This window comes from Phascolarctos cinereus, unplaced genomic scaffold (genome assembly GCF_003287225.1).
Source record: "Phascolarctos cinereus isolate Bilbo 61053 unplaced genomic scaffold, phaCin_HiC Scaffold_9;HRSCAF=440, whole genome shotgun sequence".
NCBI classification, from domain to species: domain Eukaryota; kingdom Metazoa; phylum Chordata; class Mammalia; order Diprotodontia; family Phascolarctidae; genus Phascolarctos; species Phascolarctos cinereus.
The window spans coordinates 215,637,195-215,652,270 of record NW_027556402.1 but is presented as its reverse complement, the minus strand read 5'-3'; the positions used below and the strand labels follow the sequence as shown (position 1 = coordinate 215,652,270).

Here is a 15,076-nt window from a genome sequence, read left to right as displayed (position 1 = left end):
CAAACAAGTTAAAGGGAAGGAGAAGCAAGGGGATTTTCCTTGTCTACTTAAGTGAAAGAGAAAGAAAGAGGGGAAGAATTAAGTAGCTAGATAAAAGGAAGAAAGAAAAAGGAACTAATAAGTAAAACACCAGAACAAAGGAAAGGGTTAACAAATCAAATACTGTCACCTGGTCACTTTGCGGAGCATCCAGGCAGCAGCGGCCTTTTCTGAGAAAGCGCAGCATGAAGACCTTTGCTGGAACTGGTCTTCAGGCATTGAAGACCCTTCCAATCTGGTACCACTCAAGTCTTTCAAATCAGTGGTACCAAACTGAAATAAAAACTGGGGTCACTAATCTGTACATAAAGATCCCTGCAGACTACATATTGACTTAGTTTTAAAATTGTCTATGTTTTATTGCATTTTTATTCTGTTAAACCATTCCCAAGCGTATTTTAATCTGGCTTGGGCTGCACTCAGGAGTGGTGTGTTTTGACATTTCGATTCCAGCTTTATCCTACACTATTTATTTATCTCTACGTATTCTGCCTTCTAGCCAAATCCACCCCTCTTCAACCTCTAAATGCTGTCCCTTTTCCTTGTCCTTTGCTTCCACTATTCCACCTGACTAAAATGCCCTCTCCTCCTCCTGTTGAATTTCTCCCTATCATTTAAAGCCTGAGTAGGAAACTTTTGATGATCCCTCCTGTTAGCAGTTACTTCATATAGTACTTTGGGTACACTCCTCCTAGGCACTTCGCATGTATTCGTTTGTATTGTAGTTATCTATGTTCATTCCATCCCCCTACTGTTCAAAGCTCAATTTAAATTCAATTCCACAAACACTTTATTAAGTGCTAAGACCTGTGTTGAGGAAGAGATGGAAGCCCTGGCCTCATAGAAGAGACAGGTTGAAAAGTAAACACACAAAAAAAGTCTCTGAAAGAGAGGGTGGACCATGTCTTGTCTAAACTTCGTCTCTTCTCCAGCACGGAGTACAGGGTTCTGCACCCAGTAGGTGCTTCATAAGGAGTTCTAGACTTGGATCGGATGGAGTTGACTGGTACGTGTAGACGTGTACCCTCTGTATCCACTTACTCATTAGCATGTAATAGGGATTAGTTTAACTACACTGTAATATCAGCTTCATTTTCTTCCAAAAGCTTGATAGTGCTTTTAGTCACAACAAGGCATAGAGAGAAGAGTGGTAGACTTGGAGTCAGGAGGAATCCTATCTTTGAGAACCTGGGAAGATCACTTCAGCCTCATTTTCCTTATCTGTAAAATGGGCGTAATGATAGCACCTGCCTCACCAGCTTTGCTGCGAGTCTCAAATGAGACAAGCTAATGTGTAGATACTTGCTCCAAAAGCCTTCCCCTCCTGGATGCCTTTTGGCAACAAATCATTTAAAAACCCAGCCTGTTTGATGAGAGCCCTTTTGTTCAATGATTTAACAAAGCTTCTTTCCTCTTCTAGGAGTGCATCGTCGATGAGGACTGCGGGACAGAGAAATACTGCCAGTTTTCCAGTTTTGAATATACTTGTGAATTCTGTAAGAGCCAAGAAACAGTAAGTAACCAACCCCTGTGAATGCCTGACTCATGTTCTTCTGGTCTTACTCTCTTAGAAGCCTCTTGGCAGATGCCTCACGGTCTGCCTTTGGTACTGGCCCCCTCTGGTTCTCCAGTGTCCAACACCTAGGAAAATGTCACAATTCCAAAATCTTGTGCACACTGCTCACTGGGCACCCCACAACCCCTAGTATTCCTGGAAACACCATAGACAACACAATCCATTTTTGGGATCTATCAGAAGATGGGAGAAATAGCCCTGCAGAGAAAATTCTGAATCTAATCCTGCCTATTTCCAATAGTACAGACCCCTTCCTGACTAGCATATCAGGATGGGAGGGACCAGTAGCATCTCTGCCTCCTAGCCAGGTTGGGGATGTGATATGTGGGGCTGATCATTCCTACCTAAACCTTTAGCCTTTAACTTGTGTTGGAGAAAGAAGGAAAGTCTTATGGAGAAACGCCCCTATAGGCTACTTAGGTGTATGGAGAGTAATTAGTTGTTTGCCCAGAACACAGGGATAAACACATTCATTAACATACTATACATGCTGGGAAATAAGAATACTTACTACTTACTAAGAAATACTTATTATATACTTATTAAATACTTATTATATACTACTTAATAAGAAACAGTAACTCCCATTTCTTTAACAAAAAAAAATTATTCTGAATTTTAACACCCTTCTCCTCCACCCCAAACTCCATATACAAAGTAGGAGAAAGAATCTCTATTATGTACAGTTTGCTTTTTAAAATATATAATATATTCAATGTATTTCTTTCTTTTTTCTTTATTTTTGGCTAGGCAGTGGGGTTAAGTGACTTGCCTAGGGTCACACAGCTAGTAAGTGTTATGTGTCTGAGGCTGGATTTGAACTCAGGTTCTCCTACCTCCAGGGCCGGTGCTCTATCCACTGCGCCACCTAGCTGCCCCCCAATGTATTTCTTTCAAAACTGTTCTGTTTTTCTATGCTCCTTCTGAGCTTCCTTCTGTTCTCTTCTGTGCATTTCAAAAACTACTTTAATGACCCTTTTTTCTTTGTCATATTTTTTTGGGGGAGACAATATTATCACTACCTCCCCTCTCTCTTTTAAGTCTCCTTACCTTTGTGCCGCCCAATAAAGAATGTAATTCTTTTAATGAGCAAGCATAGTCTAGCAAAACAAGTCCACGCATTTGCCAGGTCCAAAAAAGCTTGTATCATTCAGTACCCTGGGTCCATCATCTCCCTGGTAGGAGGTAGGTAGCATGTTTTATCATTAGTCCTCTGGAGTTTCAGTTGGTCTTTACATTGATTAGAATTCCTAAGTCTGTCAAAATTGTTGTTGTTTTACAATGTTGTTACTGCACACATTTTCTCCTGGTTCTCACTTCACTCTGCATATGTGTCTCTGAAATCACCTTTTAAATTATTCTTATTGTAATATTCCATTACATTCACATACCATGATTTTGTTCAGCCATTCTCTGATTGATGAGCACCGCTTTTGTTTCCAGTTCTTTCCTACAAACAAAAAGAACTGCTAGAAGTATTTTTGTATATTTGAGTCTTTTTCTTTCTTTGATATCTTTGGGGTGTAGACCTACTAGTGGGATCACTTGGTAAATGGGCATGCACAGTTTGGCGACCATGGTGAGAAAGTTCCAAATTGCTTTCCAAAATGTCTGGGCCAATTCACAGTCCCACCATCAGTACACTGATTTCCCTATCTTCTTATAGCTCTTTCAAAATTTCTTATTATCCTTTTTTTTGTCATCTTTGTTAATCTGATAGATGTGAGGTGGGATTTCAGTTGTTTTAATTTGCATCTTTCCAATTATTAGTAATCTGAATGATTTTTTAAAATAAATTTTTGATTTTTTCCTTTGAGAACTGTCTTTTCATAGCCATTGACAATTTATTTATTGGGGAATAGCTGTCATTCTCAAATATTTCAATCAGTTCCTTAAGTATCTTGGAAATGAGACCTTTGTCAAAGAAACTTACTATAAAAATTTTCCCCCAAATAACTACTTTTCTTCTCATTTTTAACTGTCTTGCTTTTGTTTGTGCAAAAACTCTTTAATTATATGTAATTGGTTATTATATCTTTTATGATCCTTTCTTTCCCTTGACTGATCAAGAATTCTTAGAAGTGTGATATTTTTTTCCTTGCTCTTCCATTTTGTTTATGATTTTAATACCTAGGGCATATATTTATTTGAAGCTTATTGTGGGATATGGTATGAAATCATGGTCTAGACTTAATTTCTTCCAGATTAGTTTCCAGTTTTTCCTGAAGTTTTTGTCAGCTAGGGAATCCTTACCCCAGTGTTTGCAGTTTGAAGATTCATAGACTTCTGTGCAACTCCCATTTACACAGCACTTGCTGTTTACAAAGCATTTTCTTCAAATTAGCCTGATAGTACAAATATTATTATACTTATTTTACAGATGAGGCAAGGGTCTTTTCCAGTATCATATAGTTAATGGTAGTGTCCAAATATAGCCCTAGCATCTTTGAATTCAAATCCATGATTATTCTGACTCTACCAAAATTTCAGTTAAATTGTAAAAGCTGAGTTTGCTGTTAAAGGATAATTTTGTAATGTGAATAATCAGTGAGCTACTTTGCAAAATCATAAATCTGTGCATTTGGTTTTTCTAAGTTGTGCCTCTCTCCCCATCTAAACCTACTATTTACTGTTGGTTTTACATCCAGAATTTTCCATGCCCTTGGGACTTAGCTTCCAATCCTGCAATTACCACTAAGCCATTACTACCCCTCAGTTTCCCTATCTCTGTTTTGTCCTAACCTCTGTCGAAATCTGAAGACCCTCATTTCATGTTTTTTGTCACCTTTCTCAAGCGCTGCTCAAGAGATAGAGAATGCTGTGGGGACCAGCTCTGTGTCTGGGGTCATTGCATAAAAGCTGCTTCAAAAGGTAGTAATGGGACCATCTGTGATAATCAGCAAGGCTGCCAGCCTGGCCTGTGCTGTGCTTTTCAGAAAGGTAGGTGGCCTCTCCTGTTTCAGCTGACAAGCCCTGTTTCAATAAGACTGTGTCAGGCAGTAGGATATAAGAAACAATACTACTGTTCCCAGAATCACAGATTCTTGGAGTTGCAAGGGCCCCAGAGGGCATCCAATCCAACTTATGCCAGAGTAAGAATTCTCTCTACAATATTCCTGGCTGTCCTTGAAACACTTTAGTGGGGAAGGGCTGAGGTTTTCCATCCCATTTTTGGATGGTACTAATTGTTAGGCTGATTTTCTTGACATATTGGTCCTAATTTTGCCCTCTGGGGCCAAGCAGAACCAGCCTAATCCAACTTCTGCATGCCAGCCCTTCAGATAAGTTGTCTATCATACTCTCCCCACCCTTATCTTTCCCACCCCTGTTCTTTTCTCTGAGAGCATCTAGTTAAATCGAGGGTACTAAGGAACCTCCTCTATGACATCCCTAACACTTTAATGATGGGGAGTACACCGTTTCCTGAAGCAGTCCATTTGGGACACCTCTGATTTTTAGGAAGTGTCTCTTTATATTCTAAAATCTACTTCTTGGCAATTTCCCCCATTATTCCTAGTTTTTCCTTATAGAACCAAGCAAAATAAGCCAAATCATGTGTGTGCGCGTGCACGCACGCGCACTCCACCCCATGTCTATGTCTGTCTGTCTGTGGGTCTGGAAGCAAAGACTTCAGTAGCATCCTCAAAGGAGGATGGGCTGAGGTACTAATTCTTTCCTTCCCAGGAATCCCCTAATCTCTAGTTTAATATCAAGATAGAAAGGATAGTTCTGAGAGGAATGAGGACTTTTTTTTTTTCCAGGAGCCAAATCCTCTTCACTCCCATCCTCAGGAGACTGGAGGAGCAAGGAAATCATTATAATGATGACTTTAGAATTATAAAAATTGGGCTAAAATTTTTTTTAAGTCTTCAAGACTTAAGTACTTCAAGTATAGCAATTGATTGATTGTGATTTGTTCAACAAGCATTTACAGGCTCAGGGAATACAAAGACATAAATAAAAGTCTTTGCCCTCAAGGAGTAGATGTTCTACTTGGGAAAACAAAAACAATATATAAAAAATTGGGTGCAAAATATCTACAAAGCAGGGAAGGGCTGAGAAATAAGGATAGGTTTCCTATAGGAGGTAACATCTGAGCTGAGTTTTGAAGGAAATGAGTGAGGTGATACAGATGGGAATACAATATCGTGTACCAGAAATAACCCATAGGCCAGCTTGGCTGGAAGATAGAATGTATGGAGAATAAGGTCCTAAAAACCCGAAAAGGTAGGATGGAACCATATTGTCAAGCCCTTAAAAAGACACTGAAGAATTTGTATTTCATCTTAAAGGCAAACAGGAGCCACTGGAGTGGTTCTTAAGCATGGGAATGACACGATTAGATCTGTGCTTTAACAATATCAATTTGTCTGTTGTGTAGAGGATGTTTTGGAGAGGGAAGAGACGAGGGGCTGGGAGACCAAAAAGGCAGTTATTAAAGTAGTCTATGTGAGAAGTAATGAGGGTCTGTGGTGGGGTGGTAACTATGGGTGGAGCAAAAGGGAAAGATACGAGACATATTATGGAGGTAAAAGCAATTATTAAGATTTGGCAACTTGGTAATATGACAGTAAGGACTCAGAGGTGATTCTGAGGTTGGGAATATGGGTGTCTGGTGGTGCTCTCCACAAAACAGGGAAGTTTGGAATAGGTGAGTTTTGAGGGGAATGAGTTCTGTTTTGGATATTGTTTGAAATGATTATGGGATATTGCATTGGGAGACCAGAATTGGAAGTCATCTGCATAGATGTGATGACTGAACCCATGGGAACTTAAAAGATCATAGAGGTTGCAAATAGAGAAAAGAGCCTTGAGGATATATACGTGTGTAAGGGATGGGAGATGGATGATGATCAAAGGAAATGAAGAAGTAATCAGACAGGTAGGAGAAGAACCAGGAGGAAAGAGTACCACAAAAATCTAGGGAAGAAAGAGTATCTAGGTTCCCGGAGGAGAGAGGGGCCAACAGTTTAAAAAAAAAGATCAAGAAAGAAAAGGAATATGAAAATGCAATTGGATTGGCAGTGAAGAGATAAATGAATGAGTGAAAAGTCTTTAAACACTTAATATAAGCAAAGCAGTATACAAAGTGCAAGATAGTCCCTGCCGTCAAGGATGGTACATTCTCATTTGGGAGATCATTGGTAACCTGGGAGAGAGTAGTTTCAGTTGAGTAATGAGGTTGGAAGCCAGGTTTCAATGGGATATAAAGTGAAACAATTTCCTCCACTATTGGTTAGTTAAGAAGGTGAGCAAGTTGAGGCAATGAGAGTTTATCTCTTTTTCTTACCCACTGGATAGGCTCAAGAGTAAGGACACATCATATTTCTTCTGTATCCCTCATGTAGCTCAGAGGAGAGGTCAGTAAGGGTTTGTTGCCCTCTTGCAGGGCTGCTGTTTCCCGTGTGCACACCACTACCAGTGGAGGGAGAACCCTGCCATGACCCTTCTAATAGACTACTGGATCTCATCACATGGGAGCTGGAGCCTGATGGGGCACTAGACCGATGCCCGTGTGCCACTGGTTTAATCTGCCAGCCACACAGGTGAGTTCTCCATCAAAAACAAAAGTCATTCCTTCAATCAAAACACACCATTTAGACCACTAAGTTTCCAGCACGTATCTCACAGGGCAATCTTATCTTAGCTTTTGGTAATCTAGCTCTAAGCATTACTATGGTCATATCAAAATCTCAGAACCTGAAAGTTAGGAGAGTTGAGACCCTCTACATCAACCCCATTAACCTCTTCTATAGCCCTAACAAGTGGTTGTCCAGTCTTTGGTGGACACTGCTAAGAGTTATCCTCATATGACAGCCCTTTCCAGTGTTACACAGTTTTAATGAGTAGAAGTTATCCCTGAGAGTGAAGTAAAATATTTCCCTCTAACTTCTTCCCTACTGGGGCCGAACAGTATGAGACTAATTTATCTCATACACACCAGTCCTTTAGATGTTTCCCAATTCCAAGGGTCACATTAGGGAACACTACAAGGCAGTACAGTGTTTCCACTGTATTGTTTCCAGAGCATGGACTCTGGAGTCATAGAACCTGGGTTCAAATCCCAGATTTGACACAATACCCATGTAGGCCTTGGGCAAGCACTTAATCTCCCTATTTCTTCCATAAAATGAAAGGATTAGACTAGATGGCTCCTAAAATCTCTTCAAGTTCTAAGTCTATGATCCTGATTTTGGCAGGCACAGTGGATAGAGTACTGGACTTGGAATCTGGAAGACCTTAGTTCAAATCTTGACACAATTACTAGCTGTGTGACCTTGGGCAAGTTATTTAACCTTTCTCAGCCTCAATTTCCTTACCTTTAAAATGGGGATAATTATAGCAGGATCAAGTGAGATAATACATGTAAAAGGACTTTGCAAACCTCCAAGTGAGACACAAATGCTTGCTATTAGCTTTCCCATCAAGTGGGTAGTTGGGTCATCGAATCAGTAGGGATAGTGAGTAAATGTAATTACTAGTTCAGATCAGTTGAATATGTCAGGTGCTCCTTGGATTTTCCCATGCATGGAGAGATTAAAAAGTTTTTTTGAAGATGCTGGGCAGCTAGGTGGCACAATGGATAGAATCCAGGCCCTGGAGTCAGGAGGACCTGATTTCAAATCCAGCCTCAGACGCTTGATGCTCGCTAGCTGCATGACCCTGGGCAAGTCACTTAACCCTATTGCCTAACACCCCCCCCCCAAAAAAAAAGTGCTGCAGAACTTTCATGGTCATCGTGCCCACTTTTTGGCAATCTCGCTTGAGCTATGGAGGCAGAGCTGAAAACAAGAGCCTCATTGCTGCAGCTTCTGAGTCGGGAGCTGGTCTCCGTTAAAGTGCTAAACAAAAGGTTAAGTCAGAGTCACACTGGGGAATTGTGACCAAACGTAGCTGCTTGCTTTCTAGGCACAGCTTGGTGTATGTGTGTGAACTATCCTTCCATAAAACAAGGCGTGAAGACAAAGAGCATGCCATGTCATACGAGGGCCTTCTATTCAGCTTGTTGCCTGGAGCCATTACTGAGGACCAGGAAGACGATGGAGATCTCATTCAGCAAGTCCGTAGGGAACTGGAAAACCTGGAGAGAGATCTTTCAGAAATCTCTCCAGATGAGCCTTCTGTGACCTCCGATCTGTTTTATGTAGATGAGATTTAAATCAACAAGGACAGCTTTGTCATCTAGTCTTCTTACAACTGTAATTTGTGTATATTGTCTTGCTTGTATAGGCCCCAAACACATTCACTGTTGGATAGAAGTGCAATTCAATAACTAATATATTTTGAGGGAATATTTTTCATGCATGTTCAGATGAGGTTTTCTTTTTCAGTGTATTTTCAGTTAATTTACACATCTGGACCAAAAAAAGGTTGCACTGAAAAAAAAAAATAGGCTTGCTATGCTTTTGGCCAGATGACTCTAAATTATGGGTATAAAATGAATTCTTATTTTGCACTTGCTCAGCTTAAATTACCCCCAACATTTAATATGAATGGTAGGGAAATGGCATTTCCCCCCCTTTAAAATGGTTTGAAAGTTTTTGGTAGGTTGAGCTGTAAAGTGAAACAATTTTCCCCACTAACGGGTTTTTTTTTAGGGTCGGTGAACTTTAGCCATGTACAGAATTCCTTGTAATTTTGAAAATATAATCATGGTGAAATGGCAACAACTGAAGTTTCTGAGTATTCTTTATATTAAGAATCCAGTTGTCCAAAATCTTAAAAGATGCTCAATGAGTAGCGATATATACATATATGTATACCTGTGTATATGTGTGTATATGTATATACACATAAATATATGAATCCATGCATATATGTACATATACACATAAATATATGTATTCATGTGTATATGCATATATAAATAAAAATATATGATATATATACATATATAAATAAAATATATGTGTGTGTATTTTATATATATATATATATAATATACACACACACACACACACACACACAGACAGATTTACACGTTTACTCGGGGGAAACATTTTCAGTCACCTCTACAAAAAACTGTAACTAATGCACTAGAAAGGGAAAATTTGATTCTATGTTGAAGCACAGCTGAAATGAAACGAGGCTGAAGAAGAGTCCCCCAAATCCTCTGAATGTAAGCATGTTTACTTGTCAGTGATACATTTTTACCAACCATCTGCACACCCAACTTCCTGGTAGAGACAGATGGTATTTTAAAAGTTCTTTTATGTCATTAGCCTTAGTAACCTAATATGACTCAGGTAAAATGCAAACACTAACAAAAGGAGGACTTTGCGCAGCCCTGCCTCACTTAAATCCAATTCACTTGCAAGTCGAGGCATCACCCTCCTGATGTCATCGGTACTCTTTGAGAAAGAAGGACCAACAACTGCCCCCCCCCCTTAAACAAGACTCTTGGGGAGATTTAGGATATTTACAATTTGTGGAATTATTCTTCAGTTGCTATTGAGCAATATTAATAAAATGAAAAGTTAGGAATTATTGAGTAATTGCTGCCCTATCAGGATAGTAACATTTTTTTAATAACAATCTATGCCAATCTCTTAAATTTCCATGAAAAATTTAGTAAGACCAATTCTTGCGGACTATTAAGGAGAGGCAGTGTGGTGTAGAGAATGGAGAGGGGGGCCTCAGTCAGAATGATCTGAGTTCAAGTTCTATCACTGGCACAAAATGGCTTTGTTACCTAGTGAGTGACCTAGGGAACTCTGTAGAGATGCTGCAAATGTGCATTGATAGAATTGCTTCGAGGTGTTTCCTAGACCAATAAAATCATGGATTGGAGTTGCTACCACCACCCTCTCCCCCTACAAAAATGGGTAGGAATTATCTGGAAAAATTAGTTTAGTACCTTTCACTTCAGTAAACCTATCATTCAAAGCTGCAAAGGACATTTCAAACATCATCAGAAGAAAATGATATAAAAGGCTATTCAGTGCAACCTTGCCATTCTGAGGCCAAATGATGAGCTATTAATCTGATTTTCTACTGCTAGTCAAAAAGTATTTGAGAGATGGTTATGTCGATGATCAAGTAAAGATTATACACATCATGTATTTTGTGGGACCAAAAGCTGAAAATAATTTTTGGGTAAAATGACATTAATAGACTATTTCCAAAGATACTTAAAAAATTATTCACTATTAAAAGTATTTTATGACAATATTTCATCTTGATTTAAAGGGGAACCTAGACACCAAATAGTTCAACTTCAACCTAATAAAATAATCCTTTTTTAAGGATTCTGTAAAAATACATCCAGTGACGTCCTCATCACCCGAAACAGCTTTAATTGCGGTGTTCTTCCTTATATTGAATGTCTCCCTAAAATTTCTACTCAAGGATCCAATCTGCCATCTGTAACTATTCACAGTTCTAATGCCTTGTCTTGAAATTTTTGAAGACAATAATCATGCTTCTTCTGTCTCCCTTTCCCGGGTTAAACATCCCTAGTTTAACTCTTATGACTTCAAGACTTTGGTGTTAATACTGGCTCTGCCAAACTAGCTGTGACAGTGGGCAAGTCACTGAGCCTTTTTGGACCTTCATTTCTTTGCCTGTAAAACAAGGGGGTTGTGCAAGATAAGAATGACTAAATTTCCTTTCAGCTAGAAAATGTTCTGACCCAGGTGGTTTCCAGGCTTATGGTTATTCTCTGGATCTACCGATAAACAGATCTAAATATCTTTAGACATTTATCAAGATGTCACTTTTGAGGTAAAAAGCTGAGAAGTGAGGGCATCTGTAGTGACCACCGTCATCCCCACACATCCCCCAAATCTTTTTACATTTTCACCTTGTCCTCTTCCTTTGCTCCACTGCCTGAGGGAACACATTTGCTTCACCTGTCTCTCTCATCCTCAATTTCACCCTTTGTACTAGTTGCTTTCCTGTTGCCTACAAACACATCCAGGAGTCAATCCTGCCACCTTAGCTTGAAAAAACCTATACTTCACCCTGCCATTTTTGCAAACTGCAATGCTGTGCAGCTGTATCCCCGTTTACTGCCCAGCTCCAAGGGCTCTTAAGGATTAAGGTTAAGGGTTCTTAACCTTTTTGGTATCATGGACCCTTTGGCAGTCTGACAAATCCTGTGTACCCTTTCATAAAACATTTTTAAATGCATACGGTAAGATACCTAGGATCAGAAAGGAAACTGATTCTATCTAGTTATTTTTAAAAAGTTCACAGATTTCGGTTAACTGATGCCAGTCTATACCCATCTTAGGTATCTATTCTCACTTCTTCCAATTCCATCACAGTACACTCCATCTCAATCCACTATACAAAGGCTGGTAGCTAAGCAAGGCATTCTACTGAAACTCCTTGTCAAGTTTACCAATAATCCCATAACTGCCAGATCTAATGTCCTGTCTGTCCTCAGCCTTTTGGACCTTGCGGCAGTTTTTAGCGCAGTTGTTCACAACCTACTGGACAGTCTTCCTTCTTGGCTTCCGTGACACTACCGTTCTTTCCTTTTTAGTTTCCCTTGCTAGCTCATCATTATCTTCCAAACCTATCGCTAGGACTTTTCCTTGGGTCAATGATCTCTATATAGATGTGGATCTCTACATAGGTGGCAGACTGGATAGAGCACTGGAATTGGCATCAGGAAAACCTGAGTTCAAATAAATCCTGACATGAGTTATAATATGACCCTGGTCAAATCATTTAACCTCTTTCTACCTCACTTTCTTCATCTGTAAAATGAGGATTTGGACTCAATGATCCTACACAGAGGTGTCAAAGACACTGACCATATTCAATCCACAACAGAGTACAGACCAAACCAGATTAGAGTCCAATTTGGGAAATATTTTAACAAAATAAACTAAAACACAAGAAGGCATGTTAATATGTCATTTTCTGTTAACGTGCAATCTTTGGATATCCTCATGAATGGCTTGGTACCTCCCCCTCCGCCCCCCTTTTTGTATTTGAATTTGATGTCATTGGTCTCTCAGCTCTAAATCTAGCAGGCAGCCTTAATCTCTTTCTAGTCTCCTACCACCAACTAACTGCTTAGTGGACTTCATCACTTGGACACTGTGCCTACCAGCAACTCATACTTAAAATGTGTCAAAAGCAGAACTAGTTATCCTCCCTAAACATGTCCCCCATTTCTATCATGGGCATTGCCAGCCTCTCAGTTGCCCAGGTTCGTGACATCAAAGTTGTCTGCCTCTTCTTTCTCCCTGGTTCCTCATAGCCACAGTTGCCAAATTTTGTCAATCTATTGTCTGTCCCCCCCCCACCCCGATTTCTCATCTTTCCTGCCACACTCTTTCCATTTCACATGGTAGAGTGGCTAGAAAGCTGGCCTTGAAGCCAGGAAGACCTCTGACACATATTGGCTATTCAGAGCTTCTTGGCTCTAGGAGAGTCCACCCACTTGCTGCTCTAGTCAAGAGGTGTCAAACTCTGGGTGGCCAGTGGCAAGGGGCCTGCAGAAACTCCAGGGATTTTCTAAGTAGGTATGTGGCCTGGAGGGATGTTTCTACCTGAACTCAACCTCACTACTCTAGACCTGGGCTTCTAGAGTCTAGACAACTTCTAAGGCAGAAGAGGGGCTGACTTGTACTAGGTGGTAAAGTTTCCACAATGAAGCTCAGGTTCAGTTGTCATCCAATCATATGACCGCTACCTTAAGGCCTTCAACCCCTTTCATCTTTCTTATTGTAGATGCCTGAAGTTTTCCTTTCAAATTATTCTTCACACACTGCCAAAATAATTTTCGGCAGAACACAAGTCCCACCAGGTCAGTCCCATGCTCAAAAATCTCCAGTGGTTCACCACTGCCTCCAGGAATATACTACCCACATTGGAGTCTAGTGTTTAATATCCTGAAAAACCTGCATCTCATCTACCATTCCAGCCATCACGCAACTTCCATTGAACACAACAGTGAAGCCATATTTGACATTCTATCTGGATGTCTCTGGAATAGCCATCACTTCTCAGCACCCTTCATTTAAAGGTCAGTTCTGTTGTTATCTTGTCCAAACCACTTTCCTTCATTTCCTAGTTGTTAAGGATTCTCTTTCCTAAAGTCACCATATTTCCTTTTTTTATACACTTACCTGTGTATTTGGTATATCCTATTTTCTCTCCTACATGGTTGAATTAAACTCTTTTAAGGGCAAGAACTTGTCCAAAGACAAAAAGGTTTTTTGGCAGGGCAAAGGGATCATTTAATGTTTATTGAACTGAAATGTCATTCTCAAAATACTGCGCCCATGACAGCCCAGAAATATCTCAAACTGTTCAGAATACAATGGGCCTATTTTATATGATCTTGATGCGATAATTCCATGAATGCAGCCAAAGATTATGTAAATATTTTCAGAAGTTGCACCACCGGTGTTTCATTTTGTCAAGGCTATTGAAGTTAGGGATGAAATCTGTGGTCATGGAACTGAGTGATGGCAACAGAACCACACTGATGATAAAACCACAGACTTAGTTTCAGTATCAGTGAACTTGATGCTTGCCAAGCCTGACTGAAAGAGCACTGATGTGCTACCGGCCAAGCACTGCAGCATTCTCTCCATTCACTGTTTCATAAATGCAGGCAGAGAAGCCGTGTCCAGGCTCCCTCCTCCAGTACACTCTCATTTCAAGTCACCTTTATCCTCCACCATAGGGCCTAACTTCAGGTGACTGACTGACCCTGGACTTTGGACTTTTGTCCAAATTGACATTCTACAATCCTAAGTCATGTTGGAGACCAGTCTAAGGTTATTTGAGATACAAATCTGAGTTCTCAAATTCAGATTGTAAGAAATTAATTCCTTAGATGATGTTCAATTCTGAAATATTAACAAGGCAGTTAAAAGGTAAGTCCTCCTTTTACTCAGATTATTTTGTTTCCATCTTATACATACCGTACTGAGTAACTTGAGCCATTACCTCTTTTTTTAGGGACACATATTATTTACGTCATAAGGCATCTATTGAAACAAAATAACATCCAACATCTACCCAGATTCTAAAACCACAAAAGTTTAATAACTAAAATAACACAACAGAATGAACAAATGTTTTATTGGCATGTTCATTGTTGTAAACAGCATCTGGCATGAAAAAAGTTTACCAAAACCTTTTACTGATTTTATAAATTAGACGGCATTTCCAAAAATTATATAGAATTGTTTTTATTGATATTTTTATTTAGCAAAGCGAAAACTTGCTGATTCTATAGTCTTCGCAATAAATTCATGTTGACTGTATCTGTCTTGTATGATGACCTAATCTTATTAGCAAGATTACTTTGTAAGATTTCAAGACATTTCCAAAAGTTAAACTACATGTTACTATAAATCAACTCCAAAAATTAAAGTGTGACTTACAAGGGTTCTAGAAGATTCAAACTTGGAGTCTTCAAAAATGAAATGTACAAAAAAAGGCAGCTGAATAGAAAAGCCTCATTAACAAAGAAAAAGAAAATCCTACAGG

The 15,076-nt window shown here is 39.5% G+C and overlaps 1 protein-coding gene across 1 annotated transcript in view; it reads left to right on the top strand.

The window, feature by feature from the left end:
• DKK3 (dickkopf Wnt signaling pathway inhibitor 3) overlaps positions 1-9,073 on the top strand; it is a 65,789-nt gene extending 56,716 nt beyond the window's left edge. Inside the window, exons 5-8 of the mRNA XM_021001976.2 lie at positions 1,460-1,552; positions 4,411-4,555; positions 7,005-7,161; positions 8,525-9,073. Of these exons, the coding sequence (XP_020857635.1) occupies positions 1,460-1,552; positions 4,411-4,555; positions 7,005-7,161; positions 8,525-8,774 (645 nt within the window). The 3' untranslated portion in view covers positions 8,775-9,073. The remainder of the gene's footprint in view (positions 1-1,459; positions 1,553-4,410; positions 4,556-7,004; positions 7,162-8,524) is intronic.
• Positions 9,074-15,076: the final 6,003 nt, after the last annotated feature.